Source organism: Maylandia zebra, linkage group LG16, assembly GCF_041146795.1.
Source record: "Maylandia zebra isolate NMK-2024a linkage group LG16, Mzebra_GT3a, whole genome shotgun sequence".
NCBI lineage: Eukaryota > Metazoa > Chordata > Actinopteri > Cichliformes > Cichlidae > Maylandia > Maylandia zebra.
The window spans coordinates 26,585,122-26,603,552 of NC_135182.1; the positions used below are offsets into that span (position 1 = coordinate 26,585,122).

The following is an 18,431-nucleotide window of genomic DNA, read 5'->3' on the forward strand; positions in this document are numbered from 1 at the left end:
GAGTAACGCAGACTGACACGGCGTAACGCAGACGAACCGGCAACAGGCAGGAGAACACACAGGGCTTAAATACACACACCAGTAATCAGGGGATGAGAGACAGAAGGGCAACACAGCTGGGAGAAATCAGAGCTGACGGGACAGAGGAAACGTAAACTGAACACACTCACATCAGACAGAGACCTTCACAATAAGACAGGAAACTCAGACACAGGGAACCAAACAAGACACAGAACTAAACAGACAGATTCGCAAACAGACGGGGTGACACCATAGACAGACCGAATATAACACATAGAACTCGAACAATAATAATCATCATAATAATAAACTAAAAGCGCTGGGTCACCGACCCAGGACCATGACAGTACCCCCCCCTCAAGGGCTGGCACCAGACAGCCCAACACAAGAAAACGAAAGAAAAACACAAAAACCGCCCAAAACAGAAAACAACCCGAACAGGGCGGGCAGCGGGGGTCCAGGAAGGAGGGCTCGAAACAAAACACCGAAGCACAAGAAAGCCCCAAAACAAAAGAGGAGTCCAAAAAAGAACAGTTCAGGGGGCCGGCCGTGCGGACGGCAACGGCGGCGACGTGGAAACAGTTCAGGGGGCCGGCCATGCGGACGGCAACGGCGGCGACGTGGAAACAGTTCAGGGGGCCGGCCGTGCGGAAGGCAGCGGCGGCGATCCGGGGGCCGGCCGTGCGGAAGGCAGCGGCGGCGACTCAGGCGAAAGGGGTCCAGGGGCCGGCCGTGCGGAAGGCAGCGGAAGGCAGCGGAAGGCAGCGGCGGCGATTCAGGCGAAGGGGGTCTGGGGGCCGCCTACGATGGAGATGACGCCCGACCAGTGGCCTGGAAGGCGGCCAATAAACCACAGACCCAGACGAGGCTGGACCAGGCGACGCCGAAGGCGAAGACACGGAGGCTGGGCCAGACGAGGATGAAGCAGCTGAAGCGGAGGCTGGGCCAGACGAAGGCGAAGCGGAGGCTGGGCCAGACGAGGATGAAGCAGCTGAAGCGGAGGATGAAGCCGGAGCTGGCGACGCTGACGATGCTCCTCGGGCCCCCCAGCTGACGAGGCAGGAGGCTGGACGGGCTCCTCGGGCCCTCCAGCTGACGAGGCAGGAGGTTGGATGGGCTCCTCGGGCCCTCCAGCGAGAACAGTCTCAGGACCAGTGGGCACAGGGACCTCTGGCAGGGACAGAACAGAACCAGCAGGCGCACGGGCCTCTGGCATGCACAGAACAGGACCAGCAGGCGCATGGGCCTCTGGCAGGCACATAGCAGGCTGCAGCTGCACAGAGCATTGACTCTGCTCAGGCAGCAACAGCCGGGTGCAGTCCTCAGCTGGCTTCTTAACCTCCAGGGGTCCAGAGTCAGCTGGGGTCTGAAACCCAGCCTCAATGGAGGCCCTGGAGTGCATCTCAGTCTCAGAACTGGCCAGCCTTTGAGGAATGTTGACATTATTAGATTTGTCTCTCTGCTTGGAATGGATGGGCAAAGAACAGTGTTTTTCAGGTTGAATTGACTTGTATTGTTGTACAGGTGGAGAAACTGACACAGGATGCAGGGCTGGTGGCTGCTGAACAGGAGGCTGAACTGAGGGTGACTGACATAATGGTTGTGATGACAATGGTGGTGGAGTGGGAGACTGAATGGATGATAAGGCTGATGATTCTTCTGCCAACTGGGCTACTGACTGGGCTAGGGATTGCAACATAGTTTGCAGTAAGTCTGGCTGTGACTGTAACTGAGCTATGGGTGGTGAGGCTGAATGTGGTGGAGGTGGCGACTGAGCTTCTGGCCGGGCGGCTAACCGAGCTTCTAGTAGATAGTCTTTTTTATTTTCAGATTCCGGATTAAAAGTCCTGGTTAGCATAACACAGGACTCGGAAGAGGCAGAATGAAAGCAGTCCTTTAAATCCTCAGAGCATGTGTTAACGGACCTTGGAGTATCTGACAAAGAATTAACCGTTTCTGAATTAATCTTTTCACATTTGAATAAACCTGAGTTGACTGGCATTGAATTACTAGACTCAGGATCAACTGACAGAGTGGTCATGAATGCAAGCTCAGATGGAACAGAAAAAACACTGTGTTCCTGACTCACAGAATCTGCCGGTAACTGACGGCCGCGTGGACGTCGCTTCCACCTGGGAGAAGGGGCAAGAGCGGCAGGGGAAGCGGGCGGTGATATGAGCCAGCTCTGAAGTGGCTGCTCCTGCTGTGGGGTGGATAGGCTGGGTGGAATGAGGATGATTCCCAGTGCTTTGTAAAAAGCCTGGGCTGGTGTGAGCTGGCCACTGGGGGGCTGCATGTAAATGAAACAGTCACTCTCACTGACCCCGAGGGCTTGCTTGGCGAGCGAAGGATGACGGCGGCATGACCGCCGTTTTGCCCGGAAGGAGGGAGAAGCCGACTGAACGGGCGGCATTTTGTCCGGCTGAGAGTCCTCTGGTGGACTGGGGAGAGGATCTTCCGGTAAGCCAGGCAGGTCAGCTGTCGCAGTTGGGGGGTGAAGATGAAGTGTGTTGAGGATGAAGTCCTGTACGAGTGGGTGAAGTGAATCCAGCAGCCAGGGGTGATTGGAAACTAGCCACTGTAGTCGGGCCTCCAGAGCATGACGAAGTTCCTCCCCCTCATGCTCTAGCCACAGATTAGTCCATCTTGAAACTGAATCGGTTAATTCCTCCCGAACCTCCTTGGAAGGTGCGAATGCCGCTGGGTCCATGTTTGGCCGGTTCGTACTGTCATGGCTGCCGAGGCGAGCCGTGTGGTATTGACGGGAGAAAGGACCCAAATCGCAGGCAGTAGATGATAATGCTGGTGATGTTATATTTACACAGTGGTGAGATGACAAAACAGGCAAGAGGGAAGACAAAACTAAAGACCTAAACTGGGAAAGCTAAATGACAAACCTGAGAGGGTACCAGAATGGGGTGAGAGGCAGAGAGACACGGACGAGGAACAGGACACCATGGACCACAGAGTAACGCAGACTGACACAGAGTAACGCAGACTGACACAGAGTAACGCAGACTGACACAGAGTAACGCAGACTGACACAGAGTAACGCAGACTGACACAGCGTAACGCAGACGAACCAGCAACAGGCAGGAGAACACACAGGGCTTAAATACACACACCAGTAATCAGGGGATGAGAGACAGAAGGGCAACACAGCTGGGAGAAATCAGAGCTGACGGGACAGAGGAAACGTAAACTGAACACACTCACATCAGACAGAGACCTTCACAATAAGACAGGAAACTCAGACACAGGGAACCAAACAAGACACAGAACTAAACAGACAGATTCGCATAAAGACGGGGTGACACCATAGACAGACAGAGACACAGACCGGATATAACACATAGAACTCGAACAATAATCATCATCATAATAAACTAAAAGCGCTGGGTCACCGACCCAGGACCATGACACATTCAGAGAGTCTTGTATCTAAACTGGTTAATAATTAAACTTGCTTGTCCTGATGTTGACACCTTTAGAAAAAACATCAGTGCAAATGTAACACTTATTGTTTATCTGTGTCATTGGCTTTTTATAATTTGGACTTACATATATCTTATTAAAACATGTGTGAGGTCCAGAGAGGACAGGTTAAAGTTTACGCAGACCTGTGTGCCCCACCTGATCTCTTTGATGACTTTCCTGTTTTTTCTTGATCCAGTGTACATGATATCTGGCTCTACACGTTTACCTCAAAGCCTCCAAAACTTCATCACTATTGAATTTCTCATCATCCCTCCAGTTATGAATCCTCTCATATATGGATTTAAACTCACCAAAATACGAAACAGGATATTGGGTTTATTTTATTTTAAAAGAACTTCAAAATTAAGAGTTTCTTGTTCACCAAATAAAAATGGAGCAAAATAAAATTTCAAAAATGTACATTATTCTCTTGTACATGACAGCAAATGAAGGTCTCATAACATTAACTATAAATGCACCAAGACAACCAAGTCTCAGTAAAAAGCATTATTGTTTACTTAAATTTGACCTTTAGACTATCAAAGATCTAAAGACAACTAACACATATTTTACCTTTTAAAAATTTATCATTATTGTTTTTTGTTTTTTACATTTTTTCAGATGTAAACTAAAATGCATTTCCACTTCTGGTTTTAGCTTTAATCCAGGTCATCTTATCGTTTGAACTTAAGGTGTCATAATGCCATATCTCTAACACGTTCCATTAAGATGTAAATTGGTCAATTTATTGTCATTTACAGTAAATAGGTTTATGTTTCTCAAATAACAGACTCATATTTATATCCTTTTTTCAAGCATAAAATGTTTGAGTCTCAAGAGTGACGTGTTTACTGTGGCTCAAAGTTTAGCCAGTTTTTCGGGTGCCTCTGTAGTCTCGCTCATTGTACACTTATATCACAAGGCTAATTCAGAAAATATAACTGACATGATGATGTCTATATTTAAGAGAATATCAGTTTCACAGTTTGCAAATTAATTCAAAGACAGGGGAAGAAAGAAGTGATTGCTTAGTAGGTTATAGATTCATGCTGCTTTAAAACTACCTTCTTTCCACAGAGCTGCTGTTAAAAAATAAAGGCCTGACAGTACTATATATACAGCAAGTGTGTTTTTGTTTATGAGTTGGCACCACACATTGTACAAGGTTCATGTTAGCACAGAATCCTGGGCCCTATGTATAAACAGTCTCTATATATGTGACACAATGTAATGTGTGGAAGGAAGAGAGGACTCAAACACAGGACTCGCAGGCTGGTGAAGGATGTGGATGATGTTTGTTGTGAAGCCAGGATGAACAGAACATGAGAAGACGGACTGACTATACCAATTGAATAAATGAATGAATGAGTGAGGGAGTGAGTGAATTAATAAATTAATGGTTGGCTGGCTGACTGGATGGACTGAACTGAAAACACACATGAGGAATGGACGGAATGACAAGACTGGGAACTGAGGGCTTAGATACACAGTGTGGAGTTGTGATATGATGTGATAACATTAGGTGGCTGCATTATAATGTGAATGTATAATATTGTTGTCAGGCCTCTGTGTAACTGTAGGAGAAAAATAGTTTGATAGAAACAGCATTAGAATAGAATAGAATAATCCTTTAATTGTCCCACAAGGGGAAATTTGCTTGTAACAGCAGCCAGAAAGACACATATAGAAACAAACAGGACACAGAACAAAAACATACACTCATCCCTGCTGGACAACCTCTCCCACCCCATGCAGGAGACTGTGACAGCACTGAGCAGCTCCTTCAGTGGCAGGCTGCGGCACACACGGTGTGGGACGGAGAGATTTTGCAGATCTTTCCTCCTCACTGCTGTCAGACTCCACAACAAAGACTTTAACTGATCAAACACACACATCCACACACTCTGAGTGCAATACTCTTTTTCTGACAAAGTTGTATTTTTACTCAGTTGTATAAAGCATTTGCATTCTATTTCTATCCTATTGTATATTTTATTCTATTTATTGTACTGTATATAGTATTTTATTTTATTCTATAATTAATGGGAGGTGAAGAGGGACAGCAGACATTAGTCAGGTACAGACGCAGCAGCTCAGTGCTCTGTTATGTTGTTATTTTAAAAAGGTAGATGTGCCCTCTGATCATGGATAATCAGTCTAATGAAAGAAGTTTCATTCTGTCAGGATTTAATGAGACGATGAATTTCACAGTACCCCTCTTCTCAGTTACTTTACTGTATTACTGTGTGATTTTGTTCTTCAATATTTCTCTTGTGCTGCTCATTGTCTTGGATGAAAGCCTCCATGAACCTATGTACATTTTACTGAGCAGCTTCTGCATTAATGCACTTTATGGAACCACAGGTTTCTACCCCAAATTCCTTTCAGATTTACTGTCGTCTTCTCACAGAATCTCCTATGAAGGGTGCCTTTTACAAGCTTTTATCGCGTATTCATTTTCTTTTTGTGATTTGTCTATTTTAACTGTCATGGCCTTTGACAGGTATCTGGCTATATGTCGACCTCTGCACTACCACTCTTTCATGACTAAGAGGAGGCTTTCACAGCTGGTGTGTTTCTCCTGGCTGACACCTTTCTGTGTTTTTGCCATTAATGTCCTGTTTACAGCAAGACTCAAGTTATGTGGTATAAACATTCAGAGTGTCATGGTCCCCGTGCCTGCCCAGCCGGCCTCACAAGGCTACACTTGTGGTTTTTTTCTCTTTCTCCCCCTATCTCTCTGCCTGGGCGGAGCTCACAGCTGGCTCCCGCCCTTGGCTCTCACAGCTGTTGGCGATCAGCTGATTATCCGTCTTCTATTTGAGGCTGGGTCACAGATCCTCTCATCGCGGGATGATTGCGCTACTGACGTTAGTCTACCTTTCCAGCTCCCATGGTCTTACACCTTTATGCCTTCGTGATTTGTGAGTGATGTCTCCCTTTCCCTGTTCCAGCTTATCTTCCCGGACCTGTGACCTCCCCGCGGTACGAACGTGTGTGAGGACGTGAGCGAGCGTGAGAGAGAGAGAGCCTTCCCCTAATCCCCTGGAACCCTGAATTTCCCGTCACTGTATATATTATTGCACGGGTGTGTAAATAAATCGTGTTCTGAGACATCAACCTGCTCTGCGCTTGAGTCCCTGCTTTCAGCTCGTGACACAGAGAGCCTTATGTCTAACCCGGTTAATTCTTAAACTTGCTTGTCCTGAAGCTGACACTTTTCCAAATAACATCAGTGCATATGTGATAATTGCTATTTGTTATTTTCATTATGTTTTCATAATTTGGACTTACATATATCTTATTAAAACATGTGTGAGGTCCAGAGAGGACAGAGTAATGTTTATGCAGACCTGTGTGGCCCATCTGACTTCTGTGATCATAAATGTCACTGTAATGGCTGTTGATGTGATGTACTTGCGCTTTGGCTCCAGAGATTTACCCCAAAGCCTCCAAAACTTCATCACTCTTGAATTTCTCATCATCCCTCCAGTTATGAATCCTCTCATGTATGGATTTAAACTCACCAAAATACGAAACAGAATCTTGAGTTTAATTTATTTGAAAGGGAAATGATTTGAATTCAAAAATATTCAAAACAGATGCAGCAATATAAATACAAGTCTTTCTGAAGGCACTTGATTCAGAAACATTTAGTCATGTTTGCCTTGTCTAAGGAAAAAGGATTCTGCATGAGTTTTTAAGTACTGTTGTAAAATTCATCTATATACCATTCAGAAATCATCACAAATTGATATTTCATTTCTTTGCCTTGCTGTGTCTTGATGTTCAAGGTATATTAGCTGATATATGTGCAAGTTGATTAAACAGGTTTATTTCAAAGTGTTTTAGGTTTAAAGTAAACAAAATATTGTATGAAATATTCTGTTGTAAAGGGCTGGTTAGTGCAGGCATCCCTGTGTGTTACATCTCAGTTTATCACAAAGGTCAGTTAACAATGCTTAATGTTTCTTTTTTTTTTTTCAATAAACACGTTACATGTATAAATATAAGGATCAGTGTTATTAGGTTGTATTTTTTCAGTAGTATTTATGTATTTATATAGGGTTTTTTATTATTATTATTTTGGAAAAATAGTAATAGTAATTGAACTGTTACCTACTTTTATTTGGCTTTTTTTTTTGTTTTTAAATTTATATGTAAATTTCTCTCTGTACATTAATGACACCATAATTCTGAATTTTTAAAATCTGATCAAATATCCCCATTGCTTGACATACTGTAGTATTTACTACTTTAAAAATTAAAGTTTTGTTTAGCATATCAAGCATAAAATTGTGCTGTTGTTTTTTGAAGTTTTTCAATCCCATAGCATAAAAAAAACCCAACAAAAACCAATGCAATAATAGTATTTCAACAGTAACTCCCTTCTCTTCTACTCCTTCCTCGCCTTAACTAGGAAGGAGGCTCTCTCAGCTGGTGTGTTTCTCCTGGCTGACACCTTTCTGTGTTTTTGCCATTAATGTCCTGCTTACAGCAAGACTCAAGTTATGTGGTATAAAGATTCAGAGAGCCTTGTGTCTAAACTGGTTAATTGTTCAACTTGCTTGTCCTGAAACTGACACTTTTTCAAATAACATCAGTGCATATGTGATAATTGTCATTTATCATTTTCATTGGCTTTTCATAATTTGGACTTACATATATATTATTAAAACATGTGTGAGGTCCAGAGAGGACAGAGTAAAGTTTACGCAGACCTGTGTGCCCCATCTGACTTCTGTGATCATAAATGCCACTGTACTGGCTTTTGATGCGATGTACTTGCGCTTTGGCTCCAGAGATTTATCCCAAAGCCTCAAAAACTTCATCGCTCTTGAATTTCTCATCATCCCTCCAGTTATGAATCCTCTCATGTATGGATTTAAACTCACCAAAATACGAAACAGAATCTTGAGTTTAATTTATTTGAAAGGGAAATGATTTCCATTAAGGTTAGATTTCCTTTTTTAAAATAATTCAAAAATATTCAAAACAGATGCAGCAATATAAATACAAGTCTTTCTGAAGGCACTTGATTCAGAAACATTTAGTCATGTTTGCCTTGTCTAAGGCAAACATATATTTGGACTAGACTAATTTTACTAATATTCTTTGTTATATTTGTCATAATATGACACATATTTGTCATATATGACATATTTGCTCAATCCAGCACGAATGTTAAATGAAAACAACATTTTTTTCATGTTTTTGACTAAGAATTTCATTTTAAAAAGGATTCTGCATGAGTTTTTAAGTACTGTTGTAAAATTCATCTATATACCATTCAGAAATCATCACAAATTGACTTTTCATTTCTTTGCCTTGCTGTGTCTTGATGTTCAAGGTATATTAGCTGATATATGTGCAAGTTGATTAAACAGGTTTATTTCAAAGTGTTTTAGGTTTAAAGTAAACAAAATATTGTATGAAATATTCTGTTGTAAAGGGCTGGTTAGTGCAGGCATCCCTGTGTGTTACATCTCAGTTTATCACAAAGGTCAGTTAACAATGCTTAATCTTTCTTTTTTTCAATAAACACGTTACATGTATAAATATAAGGATCAGTGTTATTAGTTTGTATTTTTTCAGTAGTATTTATGTATTTATATAGGGTTTTTTATTATTATTTTGGAAAAATAGTAATAGTAATTGAACTGTTACCTACTTTTATTTGGCATTTTTATTGTTTTTAAATTTATATGTAAATTTCTCTCTGTACATTAATTAATGACACCATAATTCTGAATTTTTAAAATCTGATCAAATATCCCCATTGCTTGACATACTGTAGTATTTACTACTTTAAAAATTAAAGTTTTGTTTAGCATATCAAGCATAAAATTGTGCTGTTGTTGTTTTTTGAAGTTTTTCAATCCCATAACATAAAATAAAAAAACAAAAAAAACAAAAAAAAACAATGCAATAATAGTATTTTAACAGTAACTCCCTTCTCTTCTACTCCTTCCTCGCCTTAACTAGGAAGGAGGCTCTCTCAGCTGGTGTGTTTCTCCTGGCTAACACCTTTCTGCCTTTTCTCCATCAATGTCCTGCTAACATCAAGACTCAAGTTGTGTGATATAAACATTCAGAGAGTCTTGTATCTAAACTGGTTAATAATTAAACTTGCTTGTCCTGATGTTGACACTTTTAGAAAAAACATCAGTGCAAATGTAACACTTATTGTTTATCTGTGTCATTGGCTTTTTATAATTTGGACTTACATATATCTTATTAAAACATGTGCGAGGTCCAGAGAGGACAGGTTAAAGTTTACGCAGACCTGTGTGCCCCACCTGATCTCTTTGATGACTTTCCTGTTTTTTCTTGATCCAGTGTACATGATATCTGGCTCTACACGTTTACCTCAAAGCCTCCAAAACTTCATCACTATTGAATTTCTCATCATCCCTCCAGTTATGAATCCTCTCATATATGGATTTAAACTCACCAAAATACGAAACAGGATATTGGGTTTATTTTATTTTAAAAGAACTTCAAAATTAAGAGTTTCTTGTTCACCAAATAAAAATGGAGCAAAATAAAATTTCAAAAAATGTACATTATTCTCTTGTACATGACAGCAAATGAAGGCCTCATAACATTAACTATAAATGCACCAAGACAACCAAGTCTCAGTAAAAAGCATTATTGTTTACTTAAATTTGACCTTTAGACTATCAAAGATCTAAAGACAACTAACACATATTTTACCTTTTAAAAATTTATTATTATTGTTTTTTGTTTTTTACATTTTTTCAGATGTAAACTAAAATGCATTTCCACTTCTGGTTTTAGGTTTAATCCAGGTCATCTTATCGTTTGAACTTAAGGTGTCATAATGCCATATCTCTAACATGTTCCACTGAGATGTAAATTGGTCAATTTATTGTCATTTACAGTAAATAGTAGGGGTGCAACGATATTCGTATCGATATTGAACCGTTCGATACAGTGGTTTCGGTTCGGTACGCATATGTATCGAACAATACAAAATTTTTAATTTATTTTATCAACTTTCCTTCTGACGATGCTGTCTGTGTTGAGCGCTCAGTGAATCTGCGTTCGACTACTCCGCCTAGGGTCAACAGTGCAGCCTAGGCGGAGTAGTCGAATGCAGATTCACTGAGCGCTCAACACAGACAGCGTCGTCAGAAGGAAGAGCGCAGGGCAAGCTAGCGAGACAGAAGTTAAGCTCTCCTTACAACATGGACCTCCCCCACCCTCATTCAGATCTGGCGTTTGGAATTATTTTTCATGTGACGTATGACCCTGAAGGTAAGCGAGTCATGGACTAAAGTAAAACAGTATGTTGGATGTGCCATGCAATGCTCAATTACATGGGTGGGAACTAGTGTGTTAGCGCAGTTAGCTCGTTAACGTGTTGGCCGTCTAGCCCCATGCACGGGGCGATCGGCGGTAGCTCGTTAACGGAGATTTGCCGTGTTGTGGCGTTAAGGTCATTTCAACGAGATTAACCTGAAAGCACTAGTGGGAACACAACGAATATGACTGCACATTTACGCCGACATCATCCTAGTGCAAAGACAAGTGGAAGCAGAAAAGAAACAAGCAAGCATGCTACTAACTTTAGCCGAGTCATTTAGACAGCTGTTAGCACAGGATTCTCCTTATGCTGCTGAGAATATAGCCCAGAAGAAGCGTATAGTATAGCTTTTATTTTGGAAAGAGACATTTCTCTGTAATAAACTCTCTTTTCCAAAGATGAGTGATTCCTCAATCAGATACAGGGCTCGCAATATCGCTAGCCCGACGTCCCGGAGCTAGCGATTTTTTCAGTCGGGGTACCAAAATCTATCTCTGCCCTGCCCGTCGGGCTATCGTAGGAAGGAAAAATATATGTCAATGCTTTTGCATTCTTTCGGAAATGTAGCTGGGTAATTATGTCATTGGCATCGGTGAGCCACTGTCAATATGTGACATATTGAAATCGCGTTTGAATTTTCGCTTGTTTTTTTGCTTTCACTTTGCAATCGCGCGAACTGTGTATAGAGAGCGACAGCACTGATCTGTGAGTGATGATAATTTGTGCACCAATTCCTATGACATCGTCTTATTAATTGTTAGCTTACTATGCAAACATGACAAGTGAAATCTCCCGCAGCAAGCATAAACATGTGAGAGGTTGATCGCGCAGAGAATCGCTGAGCTTATGTGAGTGCGTGTGTAAAAGCAACAGGATATATATTTCAGTTCTGCTGAGCCAAATAAGACAGGTCAGGGTGAAGAAGTGACAGCCAAAGAAAAGCTTACCACAAAACGGAGAAGTTATGACAAATCAGACTATAAGGCAAAAAGAAAGTGCAGCTTTATGGTTTCATGGACAAAAGAATTTCTGTGGCTGCAATATGACGAGCTAAATAACCAGGGCTGCACATAAGTGGTCGGCAGGTGCGTATTCGTTGTCAAAATAAAAAACACGCACAAGGGTTAGGGTTAAATTTAAAAACTGTACTTTTGAGTTAAAATATATATTTATAATTTTAATAAATGACAAATTAAAAAGGCATGAACATTTTTTTTGTATCGAAAATCTATCGAACTGTGACACCAAAGTATCGAACCGAACCGAACCGTGAATTTTGTGTGTCGTTGCACCCCTAGTAAATAGGTTTATGTTTCTCAAATAACAGACTCATATTTATATCCTTTTTTCAAGCATAAAATGTTTGAGTCTCATGAGTGACATGTTTACTGTGGCTCAAAGTTTAGCCAGTTTTTCGGGTGCCTCTGTAGTCTCGCTCATTGTACACTTATATCACAAGGCTAATTCAGAAAATATAACTGACATGATGATGTCTATATTTAACAGAATATCAGTTTCACAGTTTGCAAATTAATTCAAAGATAGGGGAAGAAAGAAGTGATTGCTTAGTAGGTTATAGATTCATGCTGCTTTAAAACTACCTTCTTTCCACAGAGCTGCTGTTGAAAAATAAAGGTCTGACAGTACTATATACACAGCAAGTGTGTTTTTGTTTATGAGTTGGCACCACACATTGTACAAGGTTCATGTTAGCACAGAATTCTGGGCCCTATGTATAAACAGTCTCTATATATGTGACACAATGTAATGTGTGGAAGGAAGAGAGGACTCAAACACAGGACTCGCAGGCTGGTGAAGGATGTGGATGATGTTTGTTGTGAAGCCAGGATGAACAGAACATGAGAAGACGGACTGACTATACCAATTGAATAAATGAATGAATGAGTGAGGGAGTGAGTGAATTAATAAATTAATGGTTGGCTGGCTGACTGGATGGACTGAACTGAAAACACACATGAGGAATGGACGGAATGACAAGACTGGGAACTGAGGGCTTAGATACACAGTGTGGAGTTGTGATATGATGTGATAACATTAGGTGGCTGCATTATAATGTGAATGTATAATATTGTTGTCAGGCCTCTGTGTAACTGTAGGAGAAAAATAGTTTGATAGAAACAGCATTAGAATAGAATAATCCTTTAATTGTCCCACAAGGGGAAATTTGGTTGTAACAGCAGCCAGAAAGACACATATAGAAACAAACAGGACACAGAACAGAAACATACACTCATCCCTGTTGGACAACATCTCCCACCCCATGCAGGAGACTGTGACAGCACTGAGCAGTTCCTTCAGTGGCAGGCTGCGGCACACACGGTGTGGGACGGAGAGATTTCGCAGGTCTTTCCTCCTCACTGCTGTCAGACTCCACAACAAAGACTTTAACTGATCAAACACACACATCCACACACACTGAGTGCAATACTCTTTTTCTGACAAAGTTGTATTTTTACTCAGTTGTATAAAGCATTTGCATTCTATTTCTATCCTAATGTATATTTTATTCTATTTATTGTACTGTATATAGTATTTTATTTTATTCTATAATTAATGGGAGGTGAAGAGGGACAGCAGACATTAGTCAGGTACAGACGCAGCAGCTCAGTGCTCTGTTATGTTGTTATTTTAAAAAGGTAGATGTGCCCTCTGATCATGGATAATCAGTCTAATGAAAGAAGTTTCATTCTGTCAGGATTTAATGAGACGATGAATTTCACAGTACCCCTCTTCTCAGTTACTTTACTGTATTACTGTGTGATTTTGTTCTTCAATATTTCTCTTGTGCTGCTCATTGTCTTGGATGAAAGCCTCCATGAACCTATGTACATTTTACTGAGCAGCTTCTGCATTAATGCACTTTATGGAACCACAGGTTTCTACCCAAAATTCCTTTCAGATTTACTGTCATCTTCTCACAGAATCTCCTATGAAGGGTGCCTTTTACAAGCTTTTGTCATGTATTCATTTGCTTGCTGTGATTTGTCTATTTTAACTGTCATGGCCTTTGACAGGTATCTGGCTATATGTCGACCTCTGCACTACCACTCTTTCATGACTAAGAGGAGGCTTTCACAGCTGGTGTGTTTCTCCTGGCTGACACCTTTCTGTGTTTTTGCCATTAATGTCCTGCTTACAGCAAGACTCAAGTTATGTGGTATAAAGATTCAGAGAGCCTTGTGTCTAAACTGGTTAATTGTTCAACTTGCTTGTCCTGAAGCTGACACTTTTTCAAATAACATCAGTGCATATGTGATACTTGTCATTTATCATTTTCATTATGTTTTCATAATTTGGACTTACATATATATTATTAAAACATGTGTGAGGTCCAGAGAGGACAGAGTAATGTTTATGCAGACCTGTGTGGCCCATCTGACTTCTGTGATCATAAATGTCACTGTAATGGTTTTTGATGCGATGTACTTGCGCTTTGGCTCCAGAGATTTATCCCAAAGCCTCCAAAACTTCATCACTCTTGAATTTCTCATCATCCCTCCAGTTATGAATCCTCTCATGTATGGATTTAAACTCACCAAAATACGAAACAGAATCTTGAGTTTAATTTATTTGAAAGGGAAATGATTTCCATTAAGGTTAGATTTCCTTTTTTAAAATAATTCAAAAATATTCAAAACAGATGCAGCAATATAAATACAAGTCTTTCTGAAGGCACTTGATTCAGAAACATTTAGTCATGTTTGCCTTGTCTAAGGCAAACATATATTTGGACTAGACTAATTTTACTAATATTCTTTGTTATATTTGTCATAATATGACACATATTTGTCATATATGACATATTTGCTCAATCCAGCACGAATGTTAAATGAAAACAACATTTTTTTCATGTTTTTGACTAAGAATTTCATTTTAAAAAGGATTCTGCATGAGTTTTTAAGTACTGTTGTAAAATTCATCTATATACCATTCAGAAATCATCACAAATTGACTTTTCATTTCTTTGCCTTGCTGTGTCTTGATGTTCAAGGTATATTACCTGATATATGTGCAAGTTGATTAAACAGGTTTATTTCAAAGTGTTTTAGGTTTAAAGTAAACAAAATATTGTATGAAATATTCTGTTGTAAAGGGCTGGTTAGTGCAGGCATCCCTGTGTGTTACATCTCAGTTTATCACAAAGGTCAGTTAACAATGCTTAATCTTTCTTTTTTTCAATAAACACGTTACATGTATAAATATAAGGATCAGTGTTATTAGGTTGTATTTTTTCAGTAGTATTTATGTATTTATATAGGGTTTTTTATTATTATTATTTTGGAAAAATAGTAATAGTAATTGAACTGTTACCTACTTTTATTTGGCTTTTTTTTTTGTTTTTAAATTTATATGTAAATTTCTCTCTGTACATTAATGACACCATAATTCTGAATTTTTTAAATCTGATCAAATATCCCCATTGCTTGACATACTGTAGTATTTACTACTTTAAAAATTAAAGTTTTGTTTAGCATATCAAACATAAAATTGTGCTGTTGTTTTTTGAAGTTTTTCAATCCCATAGCATAAAAAAACCCCAACAAAAACCAATGCAATAATAGTATTTCAACAGTAACTCCCTTCTCTTCTACTCCTTCCTCGCCTTAACTAGGAAGGAGGCTCTCTCAGCTGGTGTGTTTCTCCTGGCTAACACCTTTCTGCCTTTTCTCCATCAATGTCCTGCTAACATCAAGACTCAAGTTGTGTGATATAAACATTCAGAGAGTCTTGTATCTAAACTGGTTAATAATTAAACTTGCTTGTCCTGATGTTGACACCTTTAGAAAAAACATCAGTGCAAATGTAACACTTATTGTTTATCTGTGTCATTGGCTTTTTAGAATTTGGATTTGGATAAAAGAACTTCAAAATTAAGAGTTTCTTGTTCACCAAATAAAAAAAGAGCAAAATAAAATTTCAAAAATGTACATTATTCTCTTGTACATGACAGCAAATGAAGGCCTCATAACATTAACTATAAATGCACCAAGACAACCAAGTCTCAGTAAAAAGCATTATTGTTTACTTAAATTTGACCTTTAGACTATCAAAGATCTAAAGACAACTAACACATATTTTACCTTTTAAAAATTTATTATTATTGTTTTTTGTTTTTTACATTTTTTCAGATGTAAACTAAAATGCATTTCCACTTCTGGTTTTAGGTTTAATCCAGGTCATCTTATCGTTTGAACTTAAGGTGTCATAATGCCATATCTCTAACACGTTCCATTGAGATGTAAATTGTTCAATTTATTGTCATTTACAGTAAATAGGTTTATGTTTCTCAAATAACAGACTCATATTTATATCCTTTTTTCAAGCATAAAATGTTTGAGTCTCAAGAGTGACGTGTTTACTGTGGCTCAAAGTTTAGCCAGTTTTTCGGGTGCCTCTGTAGTCTCGCTCATTGTACACTTATATCACAAGGCTAATTCAGAAAATATAACTGACATGATGATGTCTATATTTAACAGAATATCAGTTTCACAGTTTGCAAATTAATTCAAAGACAGGGGAAGAAAGAAGTGATTGCTTAGTAGGTTATAGATTCATGCTGCTTTAAAACTACCTTCTTTCCACAGAGCTGCTGTTAAAAAATAAAGGCCTGACAGTACTATATATACAGCAAGTGTGTTTTTGTTTATGAGTTGGCACCACACATTGTACAAGGTTCATGTTAGTACAGAATTCTGGGCCCTATGTATAAACAGTCTCTATATATGTGACACAATGTAATGTGTGGAAGGAAGAGAGGACTCAAACACAGGACTCGCAGGCTGGTGAAGGATGTGGATGATGTTTGTTGTGAAGCCAGGATGAACAGAACATGAGAAGACGGACTGACTATACCAATTGAATAAATGAATGAATGAGTGAGTGAGTGAGTGAATTAATAAATTAATGGTTGGCTGGCTGACTGGATGGACTGAACTGAAAACACACATGAGGAATGGACGGAATGACAAGACTGGGAACTGAGGGCTTAAATACACAGTGTGGAGTTGTGATATGATGTGATGACATTAGGTTGCTGCATTATAATGTGAATGTATAATATTGTTGTCAGGCCTCTGTGTAACTGTAGGAGAAAAATAGTTTGATAGAAACAGCATTAGAATAGAATAGAATAATCCTTTAATTGTCCCACAAGGGGAAATTTGCTTGTAACAGCAGCCAGAAAGACACATATAGAAACAAACAGGACACAGAACAGAAACATACACTCATCCCTGTTGGACAACATCTCCCACCCCATGCAGGAGACTGTGACAGCACTGAGCAGCTCCTTCAGTGGCAGGCTGCGGCACACACGGTGTGGGACGGAGAGATTTCGCAGGTCTTTCCTCCTCACTGCTGTCAGACTCCACAACAAAGACTTTAACTGATCAAACACACACATCCACACACTCTGAGTGCAATACTCTTTTTCTGACAAAGTTGTATTTTTACTCAGTTGTATAAAGCATTTGCATTCTATTTCTATCCTAATGTATATTTTATTCTATTTATTGTACTGTATATAGTATTTTATTTTATTCTATAATTAATGGGAGGTGAAGAGGGACAGCAGACATTAGTCAGGTACAGACGCAGCAGCTCAGTGCTCTGTTATGTTGTTATTTTAAAAAGGTAGATGTGCCCTCTGATCATGGTTAATCAGTCTAATGAAAGAAGTTTCATTCTGTCAGGATTTAATGAGATAATGAATTTCACAGTACCCCTCTTCTCAGTTACTTTACTGTATTACTGTGTGATTTTGTTCTTCAATATTTCTCTTGTGCTGCTCATTGTCTTGGATGAAAGCCTCCATGAACCTATGTACATTTTACTGAGCAGCTTCTGCATTAATGCACTTTATGGAACCACAGGTTTCTACCCAAAATTCCTTTCAGATTTACTGTCGTCTTCTCACAGAATCTCCTATGAAGGGTGCCTTTTACAAGCTTTTATCATGTATTCATTTGCTTGCTGTGATTTGTCTATTTTAACTGTCATGGCCTTTGACAGGTATCTGGCTATATGTCGACCTCTGCACTACCACTCTTTCATGACTAAGAGGAGGCTTTCACAGCTGGTGTGTTTCTCCTGGCTGACACCTTTCTGTGTTTTTGCCATTAATGTCCTGCTTACAGCAAGACTCAAGTTATGTGGTATAAAGATTCAGAGAGCCTTATGTCTAAACTGGTTAATTGTTCAACTTGCTTGTCCTGAAGCTGACACTTTTTCAAATAACATCAGTGCATATGTGATACTTGTCATTTATCTGTCTCATTGGCTTTTCATAATTTGGACTTACATATATATTATTAAAACATGTGTGAGGTCCAGAGAGGACAGAGTAAAGTTTACGCAGACCTGTGTGCCCCATCTGACTTCTGTGATCATAAATTTCACTGTACTGGCTTTTGATTCGATGTACTTGCGCTTTGGCTCCAGAGATTTACCCCAAAGCCTCAAAAACTTCATCGCTCTTGAATTTCTCATCATCCCTCCAGTTATGAATCCTCTCATGTATGGATTTAAACTCACCAAAATACGAAACAGAATCTTGAGTTTAATTTATTTGAAAGGGAAATGA

The 18,431-nt window shown here is 39.6% G+C and overlaps 3 protein-coding genes across 3 annotated transcripts; all 3 read left to right on the forward strand.

The window, feature by feature from the left end:
- Nucleotides 1–2,382: 2,382 nt before the first annotated feature.
- LOC112436136 (olfactory receptor 4B13-like) lies at nucleotides 2,383–8,442 on the forward strand. The gene is made up of 4 exons (XM_076874706.1): nucleotides 2,383–2,481; nucleotides 5,448–5,513; nucleotides 5,742–6,136; nucleotides 8,103–8,442. The coding sequence occupies exons 1-4, from the start codon at nucleotides 2,383–2,385 to the stop codon at nucleotides 8,440–8,442; spliced, it is 900 nt and encodes a 299-aa protein (XP_076730821.1).
- Nucleotides 8,443–13,504: 5,062 nt separating this feature from the next.
- Nucleotides 13,505–14,434, forward strand: LOC112436133 (olfactory receptor 6F1-like). The gene has a single exon (XM_024805375.2). The coding sequence runs from the start codon at nucleotides 13,505–13,507 to the stop codon at nucleotides 14,432–14,434; it is 930 nt and encodes a 309-aa protein (XP_024661143.2).
- A 3,067-nt stretch (nucleotides 14,435–17,501) lies between these two features.
- On the forward strand, nucleotides 17,502–18,431 carry LOC143412908 (olfactory receptor 6F1-like). The gene has a single exon (XM_076874707.1). The coding sequence runs from the start codon at nucleotides 17,502–17,504 to the stop codon at nucleotides 18,429–18,431; it is 930 nt and encodes a 309-aa protein (XP_076730822.1).